We start from the raw sequence: 23,522 nt of genomic DNA on the forward strand, positions 1-23,522 counted from the left end.
CAGTCTCTCGACAGCAGAGCAGATACATTACACACACAGGGAGCCGACTCCGAGGAGGGGACAGTGGGAAGCTTCAGGTCACACTCACACACAGCATTTTAACATGTCCACCACCAGGTAGAACTGATAACGGCAACACCGGCTGAAATGGGCGACACCAGAGCCGCGATGTCGGGACTCCCCTCCGCCCCTCGCCGGAGGAGAACCATCACGGTCGGCGGCACACATCCGAAACAAGGGGACGGGAGCAGCAGACCGCACGCCGCCGGGGCGGCCGATCACAAAGTGAAAGCAGCAGCAGCCGTGGTGTCCTCCTCCACGACGCAGACGAGCAACGGGAAGGTGGCGGAGAGGGAGCTGCTGCAGCAGCATCCCAGTCCGGCTCCCACCTCACCACGCAGTCCGTGGAAGGAGAGAAGCAACGTGGAAGATATCGCCTCGAGACTAGGGTGAGCCCCTGCTGCTGCTACCGAAAATAGCCGATCTACAAGTTCACAACGCGCCGCATACGCATAGATCAGCTACGTATTTTCGGTGTGAGACAAAGTTGCACGACGACACAAACGGTACGGGCTAAACATTTATGTCAAGAGATTAAGAGAACATGATCCATCATCATAAATCAACAGTAATATGGTTCCCTTCATAAGATCGCTTTATTCTGCACGCATATCATGGTTTCATGAACTAGGCTTGCACTTTGACAGTGAGCAAATGTTTCCGTACGCTGTGGTAAATTACACTTTATTAGGGCTTGTTCTTCTGAAATCCGAAGCTATTTAGTGTCCAAATATATATGCAGTTTGGCGGCTGGCCTAATGGTGTGTGAAGATTTGTTGGAAACAGAACTGAGACTTCAGTCAAGAATACCTTTGTTGCGACTTGTTTAGCTATGGACCCGAGCTACAACTTGTTGTGAGTTGCTTCTGATGAAGTTGTTAATCACTGTACTAGTCTGGTCTGGACCTTGGGGGCCCTGAATTGAGGTAAATTAGAGCCTCATGTCATCTATTCTTAGATTTCCCACCCAGTCCTGATTTGAACCTGCAGCCTCCCATGTTGATAGTGTGTGTGTGTGTGTGTGTGTGTGTGTGTGTGTGTGTGTGTGTGTACAACACTACCAGGATGTTTAAATAAGTGGAGTGAACTGCTACATATGTACTCTTAAATCAGAATAGATCAACCGTGTGTGTGTGTGTGTGTGTGTGTGTGTGTGTGTGTGTGTGTGTGTGTGTGTGTGTGTGTGTGTGTGTGTGTGTGTGTGTGTGTGTGTGTGTGTGTGTGTGTGTGTGTGTGTGTGTGTGTGTGTGTGTGTGTGTGTGTGTGTGTGTGTGTGTGTGTGTGTGTGTGTGTGTGTGTGTGGACCTGTTTCCAGTTCAGACTGCAGTTATGGAAAATTGGAAATGTCATCCATGTTTAGTTTTCTTGATAACCCTTTGCTGGAGGGTTAAAATTCTAGTTGAAATAATCCAAGTTGTCAAGTCACTTTTATTTATAAAGTACTTGTAAAATCAAGCAAAGGCTGACCAAAGTGCTGTACTGCAATACAATTAAAAATAGATTACTGTGATGTCCCACAGTCTAGTATTCTGTCCAATGAAAATACATAATTCTGGGAACTAGACCCTTATTGGAAGCTAATGAAATCCTATTCCCTTATTTGCTGACTAATATGCTGACTAATGTTCAATAGCTCAACATAAGTCCATGTAGGATTAACAGTACAGTGTAATGTAGTCTTGTCTACAAACTGTCAGCACAAATACTTACTTTGTTTAGTTAAGGAGACACACCCCAGCCAAAACAGTGCTGTTATATACTGGACATCGTAACCAGCAGTGTAGAAATATATTGTTTTAGATATAGGTTAGGGATGATAAGTCTACAACTTACTGTCAGAAATGTAATGCAATACGATTTCTTGTCGGAGAGAGTCCGACAAGATTAGAAATATATGAAGAATTTATGATAAAATATGAAGTACAGGGTGTGCGACAGTGCGACTGCGTTATTTGGGTATTTTACCCTGCCACTGAGGTGATCACTTTATGCAGGCTAGCTATGAATGCAAATAGGCTGGACAGAATTTGTAATGTCCAAACCCTTTGAGAATGCAAAATTGTCCTGCCCCACCCTCCTGACCTGTGTACAACGGGTTGCGAAACAACAGTGTCATATTTCATAATTTCTCGGTTGTTTGTTGCCTACATTTCCGTTGGCACGTACGTCTCTGAAACTCCTCTCCTAACAGCTGTCAAATGGAGAGAAGCCACATGAAGTCTAACCGTCATTAACCCCCGTGTCCCTATGTTGGTTCTGGTCCCAATATCAATGTGCCTGGGGCTGGGGTTACCCACAGGGTGAGGAGCGTTGAACGGACAGGCGTAGCCTCACCTGCCAGTGAGCCAGTAGTATGGTACAATAGTAAATAGGGTTCAAAGATTACACAAAATCACACAAACCCCAGAGACTTGTCTGTCTGTGTCTCTGACATGATTGACATCTGACCTTTCATTTTGATCTCCTCATTGCACCTCCCCTCCTCCTTCCAACCTTCTATCATGTCATTGCTCCTCTTTCGTCCTTCACCAACCATTCCCTACCTTTTCTCCTATACTCCTCCTTTCCCGTCTTCTTTCTGTCTTTCTATTTGTCTACACTTTAGAGAAAAGTGACACGGGAATAATGGAGAGACAGGAAGCTGAGGTCAGGAAGGTACAAGGACATGAAACATGGGTCTCCAGAGTCCGGCAGTCAGCCATAATCAAATTGAATAAATGATATGTGGTCAAGGGCTCGTCAAGGCAATAGCCGGTCACCTGCTGGCACGTCATTTGATAGTCTAACGCTAACACTGTGCCAAAGTTCACACAGTCAGTTTAGTGGAGAGATTTAGTACACAGAGGGAGGGAAAAAAATCGATATGATTCTGAACCTTCAACGTGTGTGTGTGTGTGTGTGTGTGTGTGTGTGTGTGTGTGTGTGTGTGTGTGTGTGTGTGTGTGTGTGTGTGTGTGTGTGTGTGTGTGTGTGTGCGCGCACACATTGGACAAACTATTTTATCGCATGAAATGAATGTAAGCCAATTATGTTCTATTAGGTTTACCGTGTGTGTGTGTGTGTGTGTGCGTGTGTGCGCCTGTAGCTGTCATGTCCTTCAAGAGTCCCTCCTCAGCTCCACCAGTGGTTACAGCAACTACAGAGGGATCCTCAACTGGTGTGTTGTTATGCTGGTGAGTAGTACAACCACCCACCACTGCGGCACATTGACGTTGGCCCTTCTTTCACGCCCCTGGTATGTGAGTCGCAGATGTGCCAAAACTGAATTATACGAGATGTTGACACCTTCCCCCTCTGCCATTTGCCCTCCTTCTTACACTGTATATTCCATGGAGTGGGGGTGCATACTTAGTTTAGACTAGTCATTGCTTAGACATGGGTTAAGGTTATACTGTATAAGTGAGTAGTATTGACTCACAAACCAACAGGAACAGTGACTCATACATTGTCACATTGTTCACTAGTGTTGTTAAAGTTGTGATGCAACATGCTGTGTTTGATGTTTAATCTGATATTGATAGCTTGCTTGTGACACACACTTAACTGTTGTAACTCATATCTGTCTGCATTGGGGCAGTTAACAGTTATTCAACCACTGACCGCATTACCATTAATTTTAAGTTCCTGTATCTACCATTTCAGATAAGGTTTGACAGAGTTGTCACATTTTCACCGGCTCCATACATTGACTTTGTTGACATACAATGAACTTCATTGTCATAAATAAAGTGAACCCGTCTGTTTAGCTGTACTGTGCCATTGCAGATGTTAGACTATCCAGTAGTTTACCGGTACTTTAATTTAAATGCAAATAAATAAATAAAATGCAATTCATTAATTTTAATTTAGCATAGAGTTTAAAACCTGTTTATTAATATGGTTCTCGTATCCACTCTAGATTGTAAGTATTCACGTCTCACTAAAGCCCAACACACACCGGCTCCGTCCTACGCAGCGCGACGCGTTGCCGCCTGGAAAATAGAACTGGTTCTATCGGCGTGTCAGGCGAGGCGCCAGCGCGCGTCGGACGCCGCCGGTGTGCGATAGGTTCATTGAAAATAATGGAGGTGGCTGTTTTGACGCGCGGAGGTCGTGGACTGTGTGTGATGGGCTTTATACTGTAACTGGCAGTGAAAATATGCATCTATCCACACAGCAAGATGCAGGGCCTGTAAATTTTCCTGTAAATTGCACATAGAATCTTGGAATATAGGGTTTACTTTCTTGTGGCATAGCCACCCAGGCTTTCATTTTCGTGAAAGCCTGGTGAAACGCATTGGCCGCTCTGGTCTAGAAGTGGGAGTCAACTCTTCCGGGTGGGCGTCACTCCAAATTATGTGACGTAGTGCTGCACTAGGGGGGAGAGGAGTGACTGGGGCTGACAGACAGATCGGTGAACCAATCAGGGCTTGTGCAAATCTCAGCCACAACCCGCCCCCTCTACACCAGAACACATTAGCTCAGGCTAGTTGTGGCATGATAAATGCAGCACAGAGCTAAGATGAGCCAACCAGCATGGATGGAGAGAACTAAAATGCTGAGAAGTTAAGAGCTGACTGCAAACGTTATTTCCCTAGTCTGTTGAGTGGAGCTCTTCCCTGAAATATGTTTTTAAAACTGTTTTTAATATTAAATAATCATATTGTCTATGTCCCTCAAAGTTATTTCTAATGGTTTGAGCCTCAATCACCACTCTGATATAACCAGGCCTTGTCAATTCTTTCTGGACTTTGAAAGCAGTTTTAGCTGCAGTACCACACTGTCCTGAGGTGGAGAGGGTGCTGATATGCAGATTATTTCATATTTGAGTCATTATAATACTCATGCTAGATAAAACCAGGCTTGTTTCCATTCCATGCCAGCTTGGAAAATCAACAATGGTGAACATTGTAAACAAAGTGGAAATGCAAATTTGCAACTGAAGACTGAAGAAATGGAGGAATTATACAAAGTAGGGTGACATTGATGACATCACGATGAGGCCAAAATCAGATGAGCTGTTTCTGAGAGCAATTTCCATTAAAACACCCATATGACATGAAGGCCTGATTGGTTATTTGTGGGGATAGAAAACACACATGGGAGCCCCAAAAACACAAAAGAAATTGAAAAAGTTGAATTTTATGTTATAGGTCCTTTAAAGCTTTGCTACTGTCCAGTCTCTATAGTCAGACTTTGCTTGGTAATGGTCATGCAGCTTCAGTGGCCTATTGCCAAGCAGATCTGGATCTCTACCAGAGTTTTGCAATTCTTCTGTCCAACTTCAGGACAGTAGGGCACTGGGACAGGGGTTATTTAAGCCAGACAGTCCTCTATTGGAGCTAAAATAAGGGTCCCGACTCCCAAGCATTAGGCTTGTTGTGTTCCTTTATGTGCTTTCTTGCATTCTGTATGACATGCAACATGACATGACATGTCATGAGTTCCGTTCCTTAACCTCATCCTCCTAGCCATTTAGGGGTAGATAGCCTGACCTAAGCAGAGACATTTCTGGCCTAGATGGGAGGGTCGCGCCTCAGAAATGCGCGCACCCTGATTGGATCTCATCGATCTGTCCGTCACCCCCGGCCCCTCCTCTCCCCCCTAGTGCAGCGCTACGTCACATCATTTAGAGCGACGCCCACCCGGAAGGGTTGACTCCCACTTTTAGACTGGTTCAGCCCACGGCTTTTTCCAGGCTTTCATCTTTCGCGCAGACGAAATGAAAGCCTGGGTATCGAGGCTAAGGGGTAGATAACAAGTCACAATGCTAATATGACCAGGAATTAAAACACATGCTGTACTTGTACTAGTGTACACTGAAAAAAGATCAAGAGCATCAGGAATTAGGGATCAGTGAAAAGGGCAACCTCAAATGATTACATGGTTGATCATTTAGTTTCGACATTATCTGTATATATATTTGTAGTACAGATGTTCCATTAGTTGCCATATATAGATATATCCAGCCTCCTGCATGACTCTGAATCAGAGCTGTATTTGTACTCGCTGAAACCTTTACTCCAGTGATGTCACTGGAGTAAAAGTGAATGCAAAAACTACAGCTCTGGCTTAATTTGTGTTTCTTAACTGGTGCCCTCGGTGGCATATCATCCTACAGTTTACAGTTTACAGTACAAGAAGTGCCATAAAAATAACTTGGGGAACCTAGATTATGTTTTAATCTGTGTGACCTTGATCATTGATATTGGTTCTCCTATGTGATAAAACTAGAGTCTAGACTTTGAACTTTGGTATACAATCTAATCTTGAACTTTATGTTTTGTTTTGTCTCAGGTGCTCAGCAATGCACGCCTCTTCTTGGAGAACCTTTTAAAGTGAGTATTATTGTGTCAAAGCTATATGTTTATCTCCCATCTTTCCTATCCCCACTCTCCCCATCCTATTCTAAACTCCTCTCCTAGACCACTTATATCATGTACTTTAATGTTATATTCTATACTTAAATGGATATTACACTTTCAAACATGTTTGTAACTTCAAACTCCATTTTAACCATGATGTGCTCATTGAAAACACCCGTCCTTGGTTCTCTATTGTTACCGATATTGTCCGATATAGTTTTTTTGTGGCTTTTACCTTTATTTTTTTTGTAGATGGATAGATTGAAAGTGGGTTGACAGGAAATGGGTAAAGAGATGGGGGGGGGGGTGACATGCAGTAAAGGCCGTCGGGATCGGGAGTCGAACCTGCGGCACACTGCCAGACTGGATTACCAGCCAAGGTATCTAGGTGCCTGGACCCCTGAGCCATGGCCCAGGCCAGACTTTTTTGATGTTTATTTTATTTGTAAGTGAAATATCCCTTTAAATCTGTCTCTCTGTGATCTCAATATTCTGGAAGCCTCCTTAACAACAGCTTCCAGAACTCCCCTTTGCCCTCTCTCCTCCCAGGTATGGGATCTTGGTTGACCCCATCCAAGTAGTCTCTCTCTTCTTAAAGGACCCCTATAGCTGGCCGGCAGCTTGCTTGATCATAGGTATGGAACACTTGCTTTGATGCCTCTGTATTTCCAAAATGAACAATGTTTCACAGGGCATGATTTATATCTGTAGGTCCATGTCTGACAACTTCTGACAAACTTTTTTTAAATGTTTTGTTTATTGAGGGGCGCTAGCCCCTACTATACAAAGTTTTAATGTTCGTCTTTAGTTCAAAGTTTGTTTAGTAAATGCATTGACAATGAAGGGAAAATGTACGTCATAATGTGTCGTTTACGCCATATTGTCTCTTTATTAGGGCACCGAAAGGGAAATTCTTGGCCGAAACAGAATATAGGAAAAAGTTGGCCGAAAACTGCCGAACATTTTCTGCGGCCGAATATTCGGTGCATCACTAGTTAAAATAGTATGTTTATACAGAGTAAGTACAGAATAAATAATCTCTCAATAATGGTAATGACTGTGACACAGTCCTGTACCTGAAAGGTCAGAAGTGCAGTCCTTGCAACCACAATGTTTCCAGCCAGACAGGTCTAGTCCAGAATGCCACTTAAGCATTATATACTTTGTTGTACAACAAATAGCGAAAATAGTTGACCTACAAGCTTGTAGATGTTTGGAAAATTTGAAAGATTTAGAAAGCTTTTGCCTATAATGCCATGTTGAAAGTGGTTATCACTTAACATAGTCATACCTACACCGGCACAGTATAATTGGTATGAAGTGTAACTGAATATCGCTGTTTTAGTATCCCCACTTAACCCATTAAGACCTGAGTTTGATTCTACAAATGTTATGTTATGGTTATGGCAAAACCTAACTTAAATAATAATCACTTATGGATCCATAAAACATTTATTCAGCTCTTTTGAATGCATTAATTGTATACACTATTCAGTGATATATTTTCTGCCTATTCGGGCCGAAACCGAATAGGCCGAAAATGCATTTTTAGCCATTTTCTGCCGAATATTTTATGCGGCCGAAATATTCGGTGCATCACTACTCTTTATTGTTAATGGTGTTTAATGTTTGTGTTGGCACCATTTGTTTTAAATCACCATTACATCACCTAATCAACACGAGTTAGACTTTAATATATTAGCGCCCCTCACTTCACACGTATGTGATTGTTTTTTTAATGTGTGAAAACATTTTGATTGTCGGACCAGCAAAGCAAAAAAATTCTTGGAGCCAGCCATCACATTCAAGGTTGGAAACTACACAATTGCTGCCTGATAGACATGACAGGGAAATGGCAAACGTTATGCAACAGGTGTTGTCTATTGTCAAAGAGTGCAAAATCCTTAAGATGTTCATTCAGTTCAGTTTTATTTTGGTCATAAAAAACAAACCAAAAAAAGCAAAACATTACATTACATGTATTCATTTAGTGTTTTTTAACTTTTTTTACACTTTTTTTATTTAATTTTTAGAGACCGAAAGGGTTTAGGCTGAAGCCAATGGCTTATTGTGCCTATCCCAGGGGGGGAGTGGGGGACATAAAACTGACAGAGAAACAAACATAAGAGAGAAAAAACAAAAAAAAACATGAAACAAAAACATGAAATCAGGTCAATCAGGTTCTGCCTTGTACACTACTACAATACACTGGATTGAACAGATGTTTAAAACATAGAAACATGTACAGAAATTGGTGTTTAATCTCAATGCTAGATTGGATAATTTTCACAGCTAGTGTTCATTCAACCTGTATTTAGGCTGATGTGACAGGAGGGCTGTATCTCAGTGACAATCTTTTTTTTACCCACAGTTATGGGTCCACACTGAGAATGATAGTAATGTGAGCATCCACAATGATTTAAGATGACGTGTAAAGTTGCAAACTTGAATGTGAGTGTGTTGAATTTCCCTGTACTGGGATTCTGATTGGCTGTCAGTGTTTATATTGTTCATCAGATTTCTTTGAAAGTGATTCCAATGATATCATTTGCCAGTGTCATTATACTTGTGGTGTGGACGCTGCCATTCATTTTAAGTTATATTAGAGCGATTTGTAAAATGATATAGTTACCATTATGCTTATCGTTCTTGGTGTGGACAGCCCTTTACAGTACACACAATAAAGCCATAAATGTGCCTAAAACTGTACCAAAATAGGATGATGCATAACAACATTCATAATCATAAATCTTTTCACATGGTGTGAGGCCATTAAGCCGTTGTGGTTAGACATACCAACAGTCCTACAGTCATTAGTCCGACACAGGTTAAAATCACCCGTGGCTCCTGCTGCGGGTTAAAACTAACCCGTGCTGCAGGTAAAAAATCACCTGTGGCTCCTGACATGGTTAAAACTAACCCGTGGCGGGTTAGGGTTATGTTAGGGATTTGGGTAGGATTTCGGACTAATGCCTGTCGAACTGTTAGTACGTCAGAACAAACACAGGCACCAGTTTAGCCTGCATACTCGCTTGGTTCCATGCAATGGGATCATATGAATAGATGCGTTAATATGCTTCACACAGAAAAAACACAATTCAACTTGGCAGGTGTACCTACCCACTCATAGAAAACATCTGCACGAACTGGAATCAACAAGGTGGGCAAGAGCACTGGATATTATAATATCCATTATCCAGTGTTACTATGGAACGAATATACTCAGTCATAATTATGACAAAATACTTAGTGGTGAAAATACTGGGCAGTTACAGTTAAGAATGTTGCCTGTAGGTTTTGACATTCAAGTGTGGTGAAGATACATCGTGAAAATAATGGGCAGTTACACTGGCTTAGATTGTTGCCAGTATATTTTGACATTCAAGTACAGTATCTGTTCTCCCACGTTCGGCAGCTATCCTCCACCACTATCTTTATCGTCCTGCCATCTGGTTCCCTCCCACTAGGTTAGTTATTAATCTCAACTTGAACAAACCAGGAGCACATCTATATTCCCCAGGTTCTATGTTCCCCTTTTATCTAACCCTAAGGTAAGTGGGAAACATAGGGATGACGCCAACGAACCCCACACAACCAGCATGATAATGGGAGGACTGTTGCATTTCTTTTTAAGATAAAGTTTTTAGTTGTTTGTGTCACAGTGCTCTGTGGGTGTTCACTACAGAAACTTAACATAACTTTTCTTATTACATCGTGCGTTTAATAAGGGCATCAGCCGAATACTCAAGATATGATTACAGTGGACCTGTTATGGTCTATGCTGATTCAATGTTTTTGTTTTTTTTCTCTCTAGGGTCCAATGTGTTCATCATGGCAACTTTGTACTTAGAGAGACGTCTGGCTGTGGTAACATTTCTCAATGATGCTTAATCTTTGCAACAAAAATGGCACAATGCACCACAATGTGATTTGTACATTCCAAGAGTGTACATCAGTAAATTAACACATTCACAATGCTACTAATAGTTTGTCTACAATGAAGTATTAAATGAGGCTTCATAGAATATTTCAGTTTGATTTAAATGGGATTCCCTTAAAGAAAGTTGGAACAGAGCACACAGAATGGATTAAACTGTTAAATGTGTAATTGATCAGAGACTAACGGTAAGGAAAGCCTTAAAGGTTGTATGTCTGCAAGGTGCCTTACAGCCGTAAATGACTGCCCTAATTCATCATACAACAGTGTCCGATAAAAGTACTGAAAATAGCTGATCAGCTATTTTCTTTTTTCCTTAATTTATCTTTTTATAAAGGAATGATTTGATTACATACAACCCAACAGCGACGATATATTCTATTGATCTGTGCCCTCCATCTCTCTTTCCAGGGTACCATGTCAGAAAAAACAGGATTGGTGCTACACCTCTTTAACCTGACTACCATACTGATGTTTCCCGCAGCTACTGTACTCATATTGACATCCATGACCCCAGGTACGTACACACACACACACACACACACACACACTTGTATTACTATACTTATGAGGACATCACTGTTATTGTTGTTTTTGCTATTTTCTTTGACCCTAAAGCTGAAAATAGCTTATCTTAAAACTTAGCTAAAAGATCTACAAGCCGGGTATTCTCTGTGCACAGACGTTTGGTGTATGTTAAACTATTTGACATGATGCCGTCTCTTGTGCATAAACACAGGTTCAAGCAATTTGTATCTCTCTCTCTCTCTCTCTCTCTCAGTGGGTGGTGTGTCGTCTCTATCCGTCTACACTGTGCTGTTTCTCAAGCTGTACTCCTACAAAGACACCAACAGGTGGTGCAGAGAAATCAGACATGCCAAGGCCAAGAAACTGACACGCTCCAACTCATGTAAGTATATCCCCCCACACACACACACACACACACACACACACACACACACAATTAACTTAGCAGGTATAAATCAAGCACTTTCTATTTGGAAACACATGCAACCACAATTCCAGTATATTGATTGGCAGATGTACCTGCACAGTCTAGCTCTAGCATATAGATTTATTCCATCAGTTGAACTGCAGTCCACAGTGTTGCTACTGCCATCTTGTGGTGGAATGCTACATGCACTCACTCAGACCTGCCAGAAGTCCAGTGGTCCAGATCAGGGGTCTGGTCCCCAGAGTTACTGCAGGGGGGGCTGCCAAGTCTTTGTGTAATAGGGACGTTATTATTTTAATTTTACATTAACCACTTGAACCCTCGCATCCCTATATGGGAAGATATCGCTTTGTTTGTCCAAAAAGTGTGATTTTGAGATGTATTTGCCATGCAACGAGAGTGAATGGATGGTTCTGTGATCTCAGAGCAGTGAGAGCACACATGCAACAAATGATGATTGACAATATTTGGACGAAGCATGTACAGGTTCTACCAATACTCAACGTGTCTTTAAATATTTGTTTTACCAGTACTGAATATATTTGGTTCTGAACTACACATAGAGTAGACGTGATGCTGTCTTTAAGTGTGCATGTGTTGTTTTTCCAGGTCCAACTGTAGCTCATTGCAATGGTTCTGCAGTGCGCACTCATGTCTCCTACCCGGGCAACCTCACCTACCGAGGTACGGTAACCATGACAACAGTCTGACAGACCAAGACATGAACAAAAACATTCACTATGCTATTGTGCCAGAGATAATCGTGCAAACCGCTGCACTGATCAGCACCACATTGGTTGTGCACGGCTGCACGCCACCAGAAGGCCTATAAGAAGTACCTACTTGAGTTCAGCAGCAACTGTGACAGCATAACATACTGATGTTTTAACGTAAAGCTTAAGTTGTATTTACATTGCAGGCATTAGGGTGACACTGTTAACCAGAACAACTTACACCACGACACTTATGCACAGCTGCAGTACAACCTTTGCTTCATCAACAAATTTAACCACTTAAGCCCTATATATTCTATATACTTAAGTGTAGTGTGTTCAAGGTTATTTACTCTCTTGGGAGAAATTTGTCTTGGAGATATGGACCAGTAGCATATGTGCAACAAGTGCGAGTGTGTCTAATATGTAGGCGGAAGAGGGAATGTTAACTGGTACTTTTTTTTAAATACATGGGATTTCAATCCAGAGAATACAAACATGACATTGAACTACTGTATGCAGTCACCCCACCAATATGGCACATATTAACTGTGTGTGTGTGTTGTGTGTGTGTGTGTGTGTGTGTGTGTGTGTGTGTGTGTGTGTGTCCGTGTCCGCAGACATGTACTACTTTGTCTTTGCCCCTACTCTCTGCTATCAGCTCAATTTCCCTCGGTCCCGTCGAGTACGAAAGAGATTCCTAATAAGAAGACTATTAGAAATGGTAAGAATGCACAGAATGTCACGCAGCCATGCATATATCATATACACAGAAACACACACATCCATGCATATACACAGAAACACACTCGTGTGTCTTCATCATGATTTGCTCTCTGTTGCAGCTTTTCTTCACACAGTTGCTGGTGGGTTTAATACAACAGGTAGGTTGAATGAATAACTCATTCTGACCTGAGATCAGATTCTAAAAAAGTCTTCTACATCCTGACAGTTTTCAGAAAAAGCTATGTTTCTATGTCAGTCGTTCTTCGATTTTTCAAAAATAGCAGACCTACAAACTCGTGCCTATGAGCTTGTAGATCTGCTATTTTTCAATAGCTAAAGCATAACATAATGCTAACACCAAAAGGGGTTCCCGCCCAAAATGGTTTAATACAACAGGTGGGTTGAATGAATAAATGACGCGCAAAAATTCAGTTCATATTACTCATGCTGATTTCTGTATCAATGTTGGTCTGATTACAATACCAGCATGTACAATGTGTACATTACAAACTTCTAGGTGCTGATGACATATTTGTATATATGTTTCAGTGGATGGTGCCTACCATACAGAATTCTATGAAGCCATTCCAGGTATTCACTCACTCACTCACGCACGCACACACTATTTCGGATTGTTATTTACATTATGTATTGTCTTCCCATGTACTGTACAATGATCTAATTTGCACAAATTTCAGATTCGTTTTTGTTATGTCCATGCACTAAGCGTAGACTCATCTGTTGACAATGTTTTACCTCATACCATACCTCTTCTATCTGGGGATGATGATGACTATTGGTGCTTTCACAAAATTTACACAATGAGATTTTGTTTTTATAAATAATCATCACTAATAACTATGTGGGTAAAGTAAAATAATAGAACAGTCATTAAGTTCAGAAAATGACAATACTTTACTGTAAAGCAGGCTTCAAAACCAGGAAAAAACAACACGTATGCCATATCACAAACAACAATATTACAATTTACAAAATATCAGACAATATCTAGTCTCATGTCATGTACTGATATTTTGTAATATGTTAATAATCACGCCATGTTCTTTAATTGGAACATGTTTGTCTCATCTATAATGTGCCCCTCTCCATCTCTGACAGGAAATGGACTTTTCCAGGATGGTGGAACGCCTGTTGAAACTAGCTGTGAGTAACCATGATGGCGAATCCTTCAAAATAGGAGCTCTGGGGTGCCGGGAAGACATGGCCGCTTTTACTCTGTAAAGCCCTTCCCCCTTCTGTTCCGGAAAAAAACAGATATTGTTTTGCTTGCTTACCTTTCTCTCGTTTCAATATTATCGCTAAATAATCCATCGCGTTCATATTTTGAACGAGAGGCAGTTGAGAAGTCCGAAATGAAGAGCTTAGTATATCCATCAGATCTAAACCACGGAGAGCGCCCTGGATTAGGAGAGACGAGGCATTCTTTCTGCAGCGGTAAACAGACCGGACTGGACCGCGCATGAACGCGCATTGAAAAAGTTACACAGTATGACTAACAGTGGGTTGAACTTTTGATAAATCATTAAACAATGAACTGCAAAATCAGTGACTTGGAGTTATTTAAGAGTGAGCAGTGAGCACAGAGTGATGTGTCCATCTGTTCACAAAGAGATCAACATGCTTTCTGGTGTTAATACACGATAAGTGGCAGCAACTTGATGCTGTTAATACCACCAGATCGACTCCCCATCTAGTTCTGACATTGTGGTTCTGATTATTCCATCTAAACCCCTTAACCCTGTGAAGGCAGATTTATACTTTGTCATACGACTGTTGATTGCCGAAGATGAATCTGCAAGCTCACGTGTTGCATACATCGTAAATATAGAAGTAAATTGCTCCTTTCCGTCTCCCCTTCGACCTTCTCTCTCCTCTCACCCTCCTCTCCTCCACCTGCAAATCATGCACTACTGTACTCCTAATTTCGTCTCCTGTCATTTACCATATTCCCAATCATTCTTTACATTTGCCTTTCTTTCTCGGTCCGCCTGTCTTTGTTTTACCTTGCACCTTCCTCTCCTCAAATTGCTTTTCACTCCCTCTCTTTCCTTTGGTCCCTCTACTAGGTCCCTAACCATTTGATATGGTTAATATTCTTCTATTGGTTCTTTCACTCTTCCATGAATTTTGTGGCAGAGCTGATGCAGTTTGGAGACAGGGAGTTCTACAAGGATTGGTGGTGAGTGGAGACAAACAAAACACATATTCACTTTCTCGCTCTCGCACACAAATGCATATCCACACACATAAATCAGTTTGAGGGTAAATGTATAAGTAATGTTTACTTTTTTAAGAAGGTAGGAACAGTAGTTAAAATGTCTTTAAACCATGACATGTTTTGTGTCTTTGATGCAGGAACTCTGAATCTGTCACCTATTTCTGGTCCAACTGGAATATTCCAGTTCACAAGTGGTGTCTGCGGTGAGTACCAGGCTTTATACTGTTATTACACTATGAATACTATGGATTGGAAATGGTATGATGGACAGGTCAATGTGTGTGTGTGTGTGTGTGTGTGTGTGTGTGTGTGTGTGTGTGTGTCACAGGCACTTCTATAAGCCCATGTTGAGGAATGGAATGAACAAGTTGCTGGCGCAAACTTGTGTCTTCCTGGCTTCTGCATTCTTCCATGAGGTACACTGAGAGAGCATTAAATCCCAATGGATTATTTGCTGCACACGTACATAATTATATTTCCTCATTGTATCCTATTCTAATCCTAATCTGTACGCATATATATATCTGTCTCACTCCCTCCATCTCTTCTCCGCTTTACATCCATTTCATCTTCTCTCTTTCTTTCTTTTTAACCAGGTAAGATTATCATTGAGATTTAAAATCTCTTTTCTGTTTGTCTTTCAGTACTTGGTAAGCATTCCTCTGAAGATGTTCAGACTGTGGGCCTTCATGGGTATGATGGCACAGGTGAGTCATGCTGAGCATATCGTTTTTCGTAAATTAACGCCCATACTTGATCATACTACAGCGTCACACAAATGCATCAAAAGTAGCAGATCCACAAGCTCGAAAGCTTGTAGATCTGTTACTTTTGCATTTGCATCCTGAGAAGTAACAGTTTTGGACATATGAGGTTTCCACCCGACAGACAATATAATGTATACACAATCCTCTCTCTCTCTCACACACTCACACACACACACACCTGTTTCTTGATGCTCGCTCTCTCTCTCAACTAGCTATTATACACAGTCTCAGATGTCTTTCTTATGTACAGTGTTTGCACAAGATTTGCTGTGCACATACACACACTTTGATCTGTAATCTTGTGTTATCTCTGCAGGTTCCTCTGGCCTGGTTTGTGGGTCACTTCCTGACTGGTAACTATGGCAACGCTGCTGTATGGATCTCGCTTATCATTGGCCAGCCAGTTGCCATCTTAATGTATGTCCATGACTACTATATACTTCTTTATGAGGCAACTAATGAGGCAACTACGTAATACTGGACACACACACACTACAAAACAGAGCAGCATACTACTGGACAGATAACTTGAAACACATGCACAAAATAAATATACAAAACCACACACTCACACACAGATGCAGGACAATGCAAATCAATGAATGTATAAGTTTAAATTATGGAAAAGGGAAAACCCAGGAGCAGAAAGTGTCTTAAGAGACCCAATCATGTTTGCACTATGTAGAACTAGACCGGAAGATTTTTCATCTTCTCATATCTTTTCATATATTATATTTCGATGTACAGTAGTAGAACAATTTTCATCATAACTCATTAAAGAACTGCTTTTGGAAGTTCAGGAGTAGTCGATCTCCAGTGTTGAGCCTGATTTATACAAAAAATAGCCGCTCTACAAGCAGATCAGTCATTACATTAGCCGATCTTAGGATCCACTGTCACCAGCAAGTAGGCTTTGAGCCACCTATTGAACTGCTGGAAAGAGATCCTTGTGGACAGACTCTTGTCATTAGCCATTTTGATTTGCAAGAAGCATTTCTTTCAGACAAGACCTTTTGGTACTAATAATTGAATGGCGCTAAGGATCCCAGGAGAGGCCAATATTGGTGACATACCATTCTTGAATCTTTCTGAGCGCTGAAAAGATGAAAATGTTCTACTCCACTCCAAGCAACTGACGTGAATATAAAGTCAAGATATCAAGACTGTAAACGTGTTTAGAGAGATGGAAGTCGGCCAATGCTTCCTTCCTTGCAAATGACAGATTTAGCAATGGACAGTCAAGGCTGGAACAACAACAATAGATCTCAACCAAAAACACTTTTTTTAGTACTATGTCAAAGAAGTAGAGAATCAATAATAATGTGTTGAGGCTATCTCCAGCTGTGATAAACGTCCCCAACATGTGTTTACATTCCACAAAGAAAATCTTTTGTTTGCAAATATAGTGGTAGCTACTGCACTAGATATTACTGTATATCCTGACTTCTTCCCCTCTTTAATTCCTTATGTTTCTTCTGGATACACATTTGTAACGTTTCATGCCTTCCTTTCCCACCAAGGAAGGAAAAATACAGTAAACTAGAAAGACAGACTTATGGGGGTGATCACACACACGGACGATAGAACCGCGTCACCAGCTAAACCATTGTTTTTGTAAACTCCTCTCACACCATGCGTCACATTTTTTTAGCACTTTTTAAAAGTGCATACAAGTTTAAATATTCTGACCTTTTTTTTTCTTGTGCAAGGTGCACCGCTCATCTCAGAGCTTTATTAACCAAGAGCGGCAAATGCAGCGGTAGTGCTGGCATCTCCAAAAACGCTTTCTGGCCTGGCCTGCCCTGCCCAGACTGTGTGATTGGCGCCTATGAGAGTGAAATGGTTAGGAAGGGAGGGAATGTTGTGACGAGGGAACAAATGAAGGGGTATACAGGAAACTGTTCTCGTTTCTTAACCACTTAAAGCCTATATACCAACTTTGTTGACTGGGGTCACCCACTGCACTTAGCCCCTTCACTTTTTCCCTCTACAGTACACCAAATGTCTTCACTGGAAATAACCCATCTACAAGCTCACAACTCAGCTTGTAGATTTGCTATTTTCAGCAAATGTTTGTGATATTTTTTGTGAATATTTTCTTATGTCATGCCAAGAATAGGGACACTAGGGTTCATGTGGTAAAACCTGAAAATGATCAATGCAAGCAACAGTGAATCACAATACAGGTGTTACCTAGAGTTACCAGATTGATTTTATTTTCAACTTTGTATGGTTTTGCTGCTATGGCTGTGGTAATATTCAGCTGTCCTTAAATGATTATACCTTATGTCATATAGCCTATATATGTATTGTATGTTTGCTCAATTATTTAATTTAAGCCAAAACTTGTGATTTGAGCCAGGGTAATATTGGTGTTGATTTACGTCTGTAGAAATATTCGTTTATGCACTTTAAAACATAATGTATGCTCTTGTCACAAGCAATATAATATTTCTATTAATATATTCTGTAAGTCATGTTAAGACATTTTCATTTTTGGCATGATTTGTCTTCTGCATATTTTACTTGCTTATGTTGCTGCTTTGTCATATTCTGCAAATAACTGCAAATGATAAGGTATTCCTTTTCAACCGTTTCCAAATAAGTTGGGTATGACCATTTTGTCAAGTAAAAGTCTAATAATCAGTTGAATCCACTTCCTGATATACTGTATGTGTTCATCCCTTTTGTCAATTGGTTATCAATGATTGAGAGAAATGCATAATAGGAAGATAAGATTTGTAGGAGACTTTTTTTTTCATAATCAATTGACCCAGTGCACCATTCCAACTAGGGTTGCAGTCAAATGCTTGGCAACGTTAAATCGTCATAGCTTCATTTCAGTGGGTGAAATGTTTTTCCTTTCCATTAGTATGACCTTTCATTGCAAGCAGTGCAAGTATCTTTGACCCAAACATCGGCCAACTGAAGTGTCAGCTCTGTAATCTATCTGCATGTGTCTGCAAGAAGTGTTTCAATCACTCTTGGTGGTTAGTCCTCTAGCACAGAACATGTGGAAATGTATTCAGAAGTAAGCATCTGTGCATAGAGATGTTTGTTGACCTACTGCAGCTTCACAGTAGCAATTGTGTAGCTGTGTTTACCGTTAGTTACAATCATTTAATTCAACACTTGGATTTGCTCCTATACCAAAAACTGGTCCCATGGCATGTTCAGTATAGGTTGGTTGGCACAACTATTTGATCCACTATGAAATGTTTCTTGCTTGGCTAGAAAGGCTTTTCAAACTGGTCTAAAGCCATTTGATGGCTCCAAGGAGGTGGTCAAATGTTCGATGCCGCTTCTCTAATTTCACCTTCCCCACCTATGTAATGGTGCGAACTGTGAAGAACTGATTCCTTCTAGCCTACAGTATATACTGGAAAGTATACTTCATCATGCCGCTATGTACTATGTGTGCTGCTGACCACATAAGTATTTACTAAATCAGTCCTGTTTCACAATTACCGTTACATCGGCTCGTTGCCTACTCAACAGAGCATCTCATTTATTTTCTTCATTACTTAGATTCTTTTTTCAGTGTGAAGTGAATTAGATTAGACAACTGGGGAAATTACCTCCAAGCTAGAAAGATAGATGGACAGGCCGACAGGGACGTATCACCAGAGCCTGAACTGAGAGAATGAAGCCTGCCCTGCAGGACTGTCATGGGAACTCTGTTCTCACTTGTGGGTCAGACTTCCCTTCTCTCTGTGACTCTGTGTGCTGTTGCACAAGGTATGAGAAGCACTGGCTTTGATGCCGTGTTTGAAATGAAGATTTACATTTGCCTTTCAGGGAAGTCTGTGTATTGTACTTTTTTTTCCCTCTCTAAAATTCATGTGACCTTGACGAAATGTAAAAAGAATGTATAAATCTTATTTGTTCATCTGTTGTATAAAGAAAGTGAAGAACTGAAACATAAAATGTTTTGACAGAGGGAAATTATTTTTTAAAGCTTTCCAAATGGAATAATGTTTGATAAACCTTGTTTATATTCTACAAAATAAATTGACTTGGCTCTTTTTCACACTGCCTGCTGACAGTATTGTATTAAAGCGCAAATAACATGCATTTTAAAACTGCTTTTAATATTTAATATCATATTGTCCATGTCCCTCAAACTTATTTCTAATGGTTTGAGCCTCAATCACCACTGATATAACCAGGCCTTGTCATTTCTTTCTGGACTTTGAAAGCAGTTTTAGCTGCAGTACCACAATGTCCTGAGGTGGTGGGGTGCTGATATGCAGATTATTTAATATTTGAGACATAATACTGATGCTAGATAAACCCAGGCTTGTTTCCATTTCATGCCAGCTTGGAATATCAACAATGGTGGACATTGTAAACAAAGTGGACATGCAAATTTGGAACTGAAGACTGAAAAAGAGAGGAATTATATAAGTAGGGTGACATTGATGACATCACGATGAGGCCAAAATCAGTTGAGCTGTTCCTGAGAGCAATTTCCATTAAAACACCCATATGATATGAAAGCCTGATTGTTCAAAATTGGTTATTTGTGGGGATAGAAAACACATATGGGAGCCCCAAAAACACAAAAGTAGAATTTTATGTTATAGGTCCTTTAACAGAATGTAATTAGAGAGATGAAGCCGGTACTCTCACTACATATTGGATTCGTTGTGTTTTCATTTATTTAACTACTTAAACCCTCAATACTGTAAACTTGACCTTTGGCTCTGTACTTGGTCTGCTCTTTTTCCTGTACACCAAACCTTGTTGCAGGAAATAGGCGTTCTAAATCTGCTATTTTAGGTGGTTTAAAAAGTCCCTATCAAAGATTTGGCGGCCTCCCTGTATCTGAGGACCCCTCAGACTGGGGGGCCTGGTGTAGAGGGGGAAAAGGAGCGGGCTAATAGAGCTGCTATATACCGGTTAAAGAACCTCCCTGTTCCTTTTAACCACAAATCTAAACCCGACTCGAGTTGGCTCTGTTCTTGGTCTGCGCTCGTTTCCAAATATTTTAGCAGAAAATAGATCTAGAGATGCTAGGGTTCAAGAATAAAACGCCTCTGCATCCATACATAAGCTAAACATGTTTCCTCAACTATGCTATGCATAAAACAAATGCGATTAGTGCATAAAAAATCTTTATTGTGCTGTGTGACACAAGAAACTGAAAATATATCATGGTTCCACATTCACACAAACATTTACAAAATACAAATCTTTCTAATTCCTCTCATATACATATTCAGCAGCGGGAATCTTACAGATGCACTTAACGTCTGGAATTGGATGGGCTTTGGGACGGGTTACTGCTGTAAGAAAAACAGTGACATTAATGTAATTGAAAATGTAATGCCCAAAATAGAGAAGATTTAAGTGTGGTTACATTTGGATTTTATAAATATTTAAAGTTTTAAAGGTTGTATTTTTTTCCATTGTCTGAAAAGTAACATGTTTGGACATACAAGGTTTCTGCCCAACAGCCACTAAACATAAATGTGTGTATCTATGTTTGCATGTAGCTCACCTTAGTCTTGTTTTGAACAGGCAGATATAGTTTAAATTCTGCCGGGAGCTCATCTTCTGAGTACAGTCTGTCTGAGAAATACACCCTCCGTATACGACAGTTAGCATGGATCTGAGAACAGAAAGTGACCAGAGAGAGAGAGACAAAAGGCAAGTTTTGACAACCTGTTCACCTCAGCTCTGAAAAATATGTTGTGGGACAGTCTTGGCTATGGAGAAAGCACAAGAACGTTATGTTAGCAAATGTTGTGCATGTGCTAAATAAGGCTCGTCATACCTGACACATAATTGGGGATGTGTGTACATGTGACATTATCTGAGAGTTCTCTCGCACACTGAAGGATGGAAAAACTGCATGTTGAGACAACACACACCTACTAATCACTTTCTCAGGTGTTCTTCCAGGTGGTGATTACATCAATCAAGGTCAGTGGCTTACAGCAACAAACCAATACTTAAATGTCTCTCTCTATTTGACCAGGTAGAATTTGTCTGTGTTGGTGTAGTAGCACTACCTGCACACGTAGCGTTTCGATGTAGTTCGTTCCGTAGGCTCTCCGGGTGAAGTCTGTCAGGTTGAACTGAATCTGGTTCCAGCCGTCGTCCAGCCTCATGGGCATGGTGCAGATAAATGGCTTCACCCGCGTCATGCTTTGATAGTTGCTCGCCCGAAACCGACGACGCACATTTTTATCGTCTAATACCTAAGGAAACAAAGGGTGGGGGAGGAAAACGGGGGAGCTTGATGACACATTTGATGCATGCATTTGACTTCATCATACACATAACGTACCATTTGAAGGCAGTGTGTATTATATGTGTGCATACGCATACTCTCATAGGAGTGTCAATGTGTGTGACTGGCTTGTGTTTCAGTAATCATAAGTATCCTGTGGCGTTACCTGGACTTCAAAGGTGAAATACTTCTTGAGATTCTTGATGATCATGACCAGAAAGGGAAGTTTGATGCCCAGTGTCTTTTTGGGGTCCGCAGGACATGTTATGTATGTGGTACTGTAGGGAGAAAAATGACACATTGGAGAGGTTGATGAGAATCATTAAGTGAAGTGATTAGTGATGTTGTGACAAGGTTCAACGGCAGATAAATGATATCACCTGACATTGGTCCCCTCTACCTCCAACACCAGTGACTGAATGTCATTGTCTGTGATTCTCTTGATGTGACCGTTCCTGACCTGTGACCACACACCAACACAATTTCCTTAAAGGTTTGCATTTATTCATTTCTGCTGAACAACACCAAAAGAAGCAATCAAACTGCCTGCAGAAAGATGTTACGCTTTGACAAACTATCATAACTTCAAATCTCACTGTAGCTCAGTAAATGACCAACTGTTGATTTGATTAGGCTGGTTGCTGTTTCTTTACTTTCTCAGAGAGCTCAAACCATAACTGTTGCTAGGTTTGGCATATTGAATGTATTGACTTTAAATGTGCTGCGTGGCACAGATGTATTTTTGAGCTTTTACTGTTGCTGTATTTGAATAGCACTAGCAAGAGCAAGGTAACAGAAAGACAATTTACAGGATAAATGGACATTTGACGTTAGCTAATGGTTTTTGTAAAAGCATTAGAGACACAGTGACACTGAAAATTACGGATTTGGTTTAATCCTAATTTCCTGGCTAAATTTAGACTAAGTATATGTATGGAATGTGGACATTAGCAGCACGAGGTTACATTTTATGACCTGGCAGTAACTTTAGTGGAAACTAGACCCTGATGTATGAACAGACAATAAATCATTTTCTAAACAAATGTCAAATGAATGGTTGTTGAGGTGTGGTGGTTTGTAGTTAGCATTAGCTTAGCTAGCAGCTACAAAGTGCCGCTTACCTTTTTATCCCATATCTGAAGAGGCTTGCTGCCGATGCTGTACAAGATGGACAGGAATCCGCTTTGAAACGTGTTCTTAAACATGTTCTATAGTGCTTAGTATCGTCCTACGCACATGTGTTGTTGTTTGGTTCGAAGCAAGGCAACTGTTACTAACGTTACGTTTGTTTACGGAATTGGTACTATCTGGTATCTGAAAAAAGGTTCCGTGTGAAACTAAATAACACTCCTCGTTCCGGATGAGTTATAATGTTAATTACACCGTTTTTTATGGAGAGCGGAAAAAACTATTTTTTAAATATTTCTCTAAAGCACGATGTTGTATCGTCGAGTCCCTGCACTTCTCCGGAGAGGATAATTAACCAATGGTGGTGATTATTCTTTCTTTCTGCAGTCAGTCAGTGCTACAGTAGCTGCGCTGG

General features: G+C 40.8%; 2 protein-coding genes across 3 annotated transcripts; one reads left to right on the top strand and one right to left on the bottom strand.

The window, feature by feature from the left end:
• dgat1a (diacylglycerol O-acyltransferase 1a) lies at window positions 1-19,754 on the top strand. The gene is made up of 17 exons (XM_083781155.1): window positions 1-449; window positions 3,146-3,233; window positions 6,337-6,377; window positions 6,954-7,039; window positions 10,219-10,271; window positions 10,753-10,858; window positions 11,123-11,251; window positions 11,906-11,980; window positions 12,630-12,733; window positions 12,855-12,893; window positions 13,285-13,326; window positions 13,855-13,899; window positions 14,823-14,935; window positions 15,112-15,177; window positions 15,303-15,390; window positions 15,619-15,681; window positions 16,058-19,754. Exons 1-17 carry the CDS (start codon window positions 148-150, stop codon window positions 16,214-16,216), a joined length of 1,599 nt encoding a protein of 532 aa, XP_083637281.1. The 5' UTR covers window positions 1-147; the 3' UTR covers window positions 16,217-19,754.
• Window positions 19,755-20,845: 1,091 nt separating this feature from the next.
• Window positions 20,846-23,522, bottom strand: cfap20 (cilia and flagella associated protein 20). 2 transcript variants are annotated; one of them, XM_083770569.1, is made up of 6 exons: window positions 23,101-23,522; window positions 22,360-22,439; window positions 22,146-22,257; window positions 21,759-21,947; window positions 21,245-21,355; window positions 20,846-21,026 (listed from the first exon to the last, which is right to left on the bottom strand). In XM_083770569.1, exons 1-6 carry the CDS (start codon window positions 23,182-23,184, stop codon window positions 21,024-21,026), a joined length of 579 nt encoding a protein of 192 aa, XP_083626695.1. In that variant the 5' UTR covers window positions 23,185-23,522; the 3' UTR covers window positions 20,846-21,023. The 2 variants fall into 2 exon arrangements, with proteins under 2 accessions (XP_083626695.1, XP_083626694.1); XM_083770568.1 differs by having other exon boundaries at window positions 20,846-21,029.

This window comes from Protomyctophum parallelum, assembly GCF_964188405.1.
Source record: "Protomyctophum parallelum genome assembly, chromosome: 1".
Classification (NCBI taxonomy): domain Eukaryota; kingdom Metazoa; phylum Chordata; class Actinopteri; order Myctophiformes; family Myctophidae; genus Protomyctophum; species Protomyctophum parallelum.

Excerpts from the sequence above, each read along its gene's own strand:
- dgat1a (XM_083781155.1), top strand. The coding sequence starts at position 148 with ATGGGCGACACCAGAGCCGCGATGTCGGGACTCCCCTCCGCCCCTCGC. Across the intron at positions 7,040-10,218 it reads GGCAGCTTGCTTGATCATAG|GGTCCAATGTGTTCATCATG; the intron begins GTATGGAACACT and ends TTTTCTCTCTAG. Across the intron at positions 13,900-14,822 it reads AACGCCTGTTGAAACTAGCT|GTCCCTAACCATTTGATATG; the intron begins GTGAGTAACCAT and ends TCCCTCTACTAG.
- cfap20 (XM_083770568.1), bottom strand. The coding sequence starts at position 23,184 with ATGTTTAAGAACACGTTTCAAAGCGGATTCCTGTCCATCTTGTACAGC. Across the intron at positions 22,258-22,359 it reads GTAGAGGGGACCAATGTCAG|TACCACATACATAACATGTC; the intron begins GTGATATCATTT and ends TTCTCCCTACAG. Across the intron at positions 21,356-21,758 it reads TCGAAACGCTACGTGTGCAG|ATCCATGCTAACTGTCGTAT; the intron begins GTAGTGCTACTA and ends TTCTGTTCTCAG.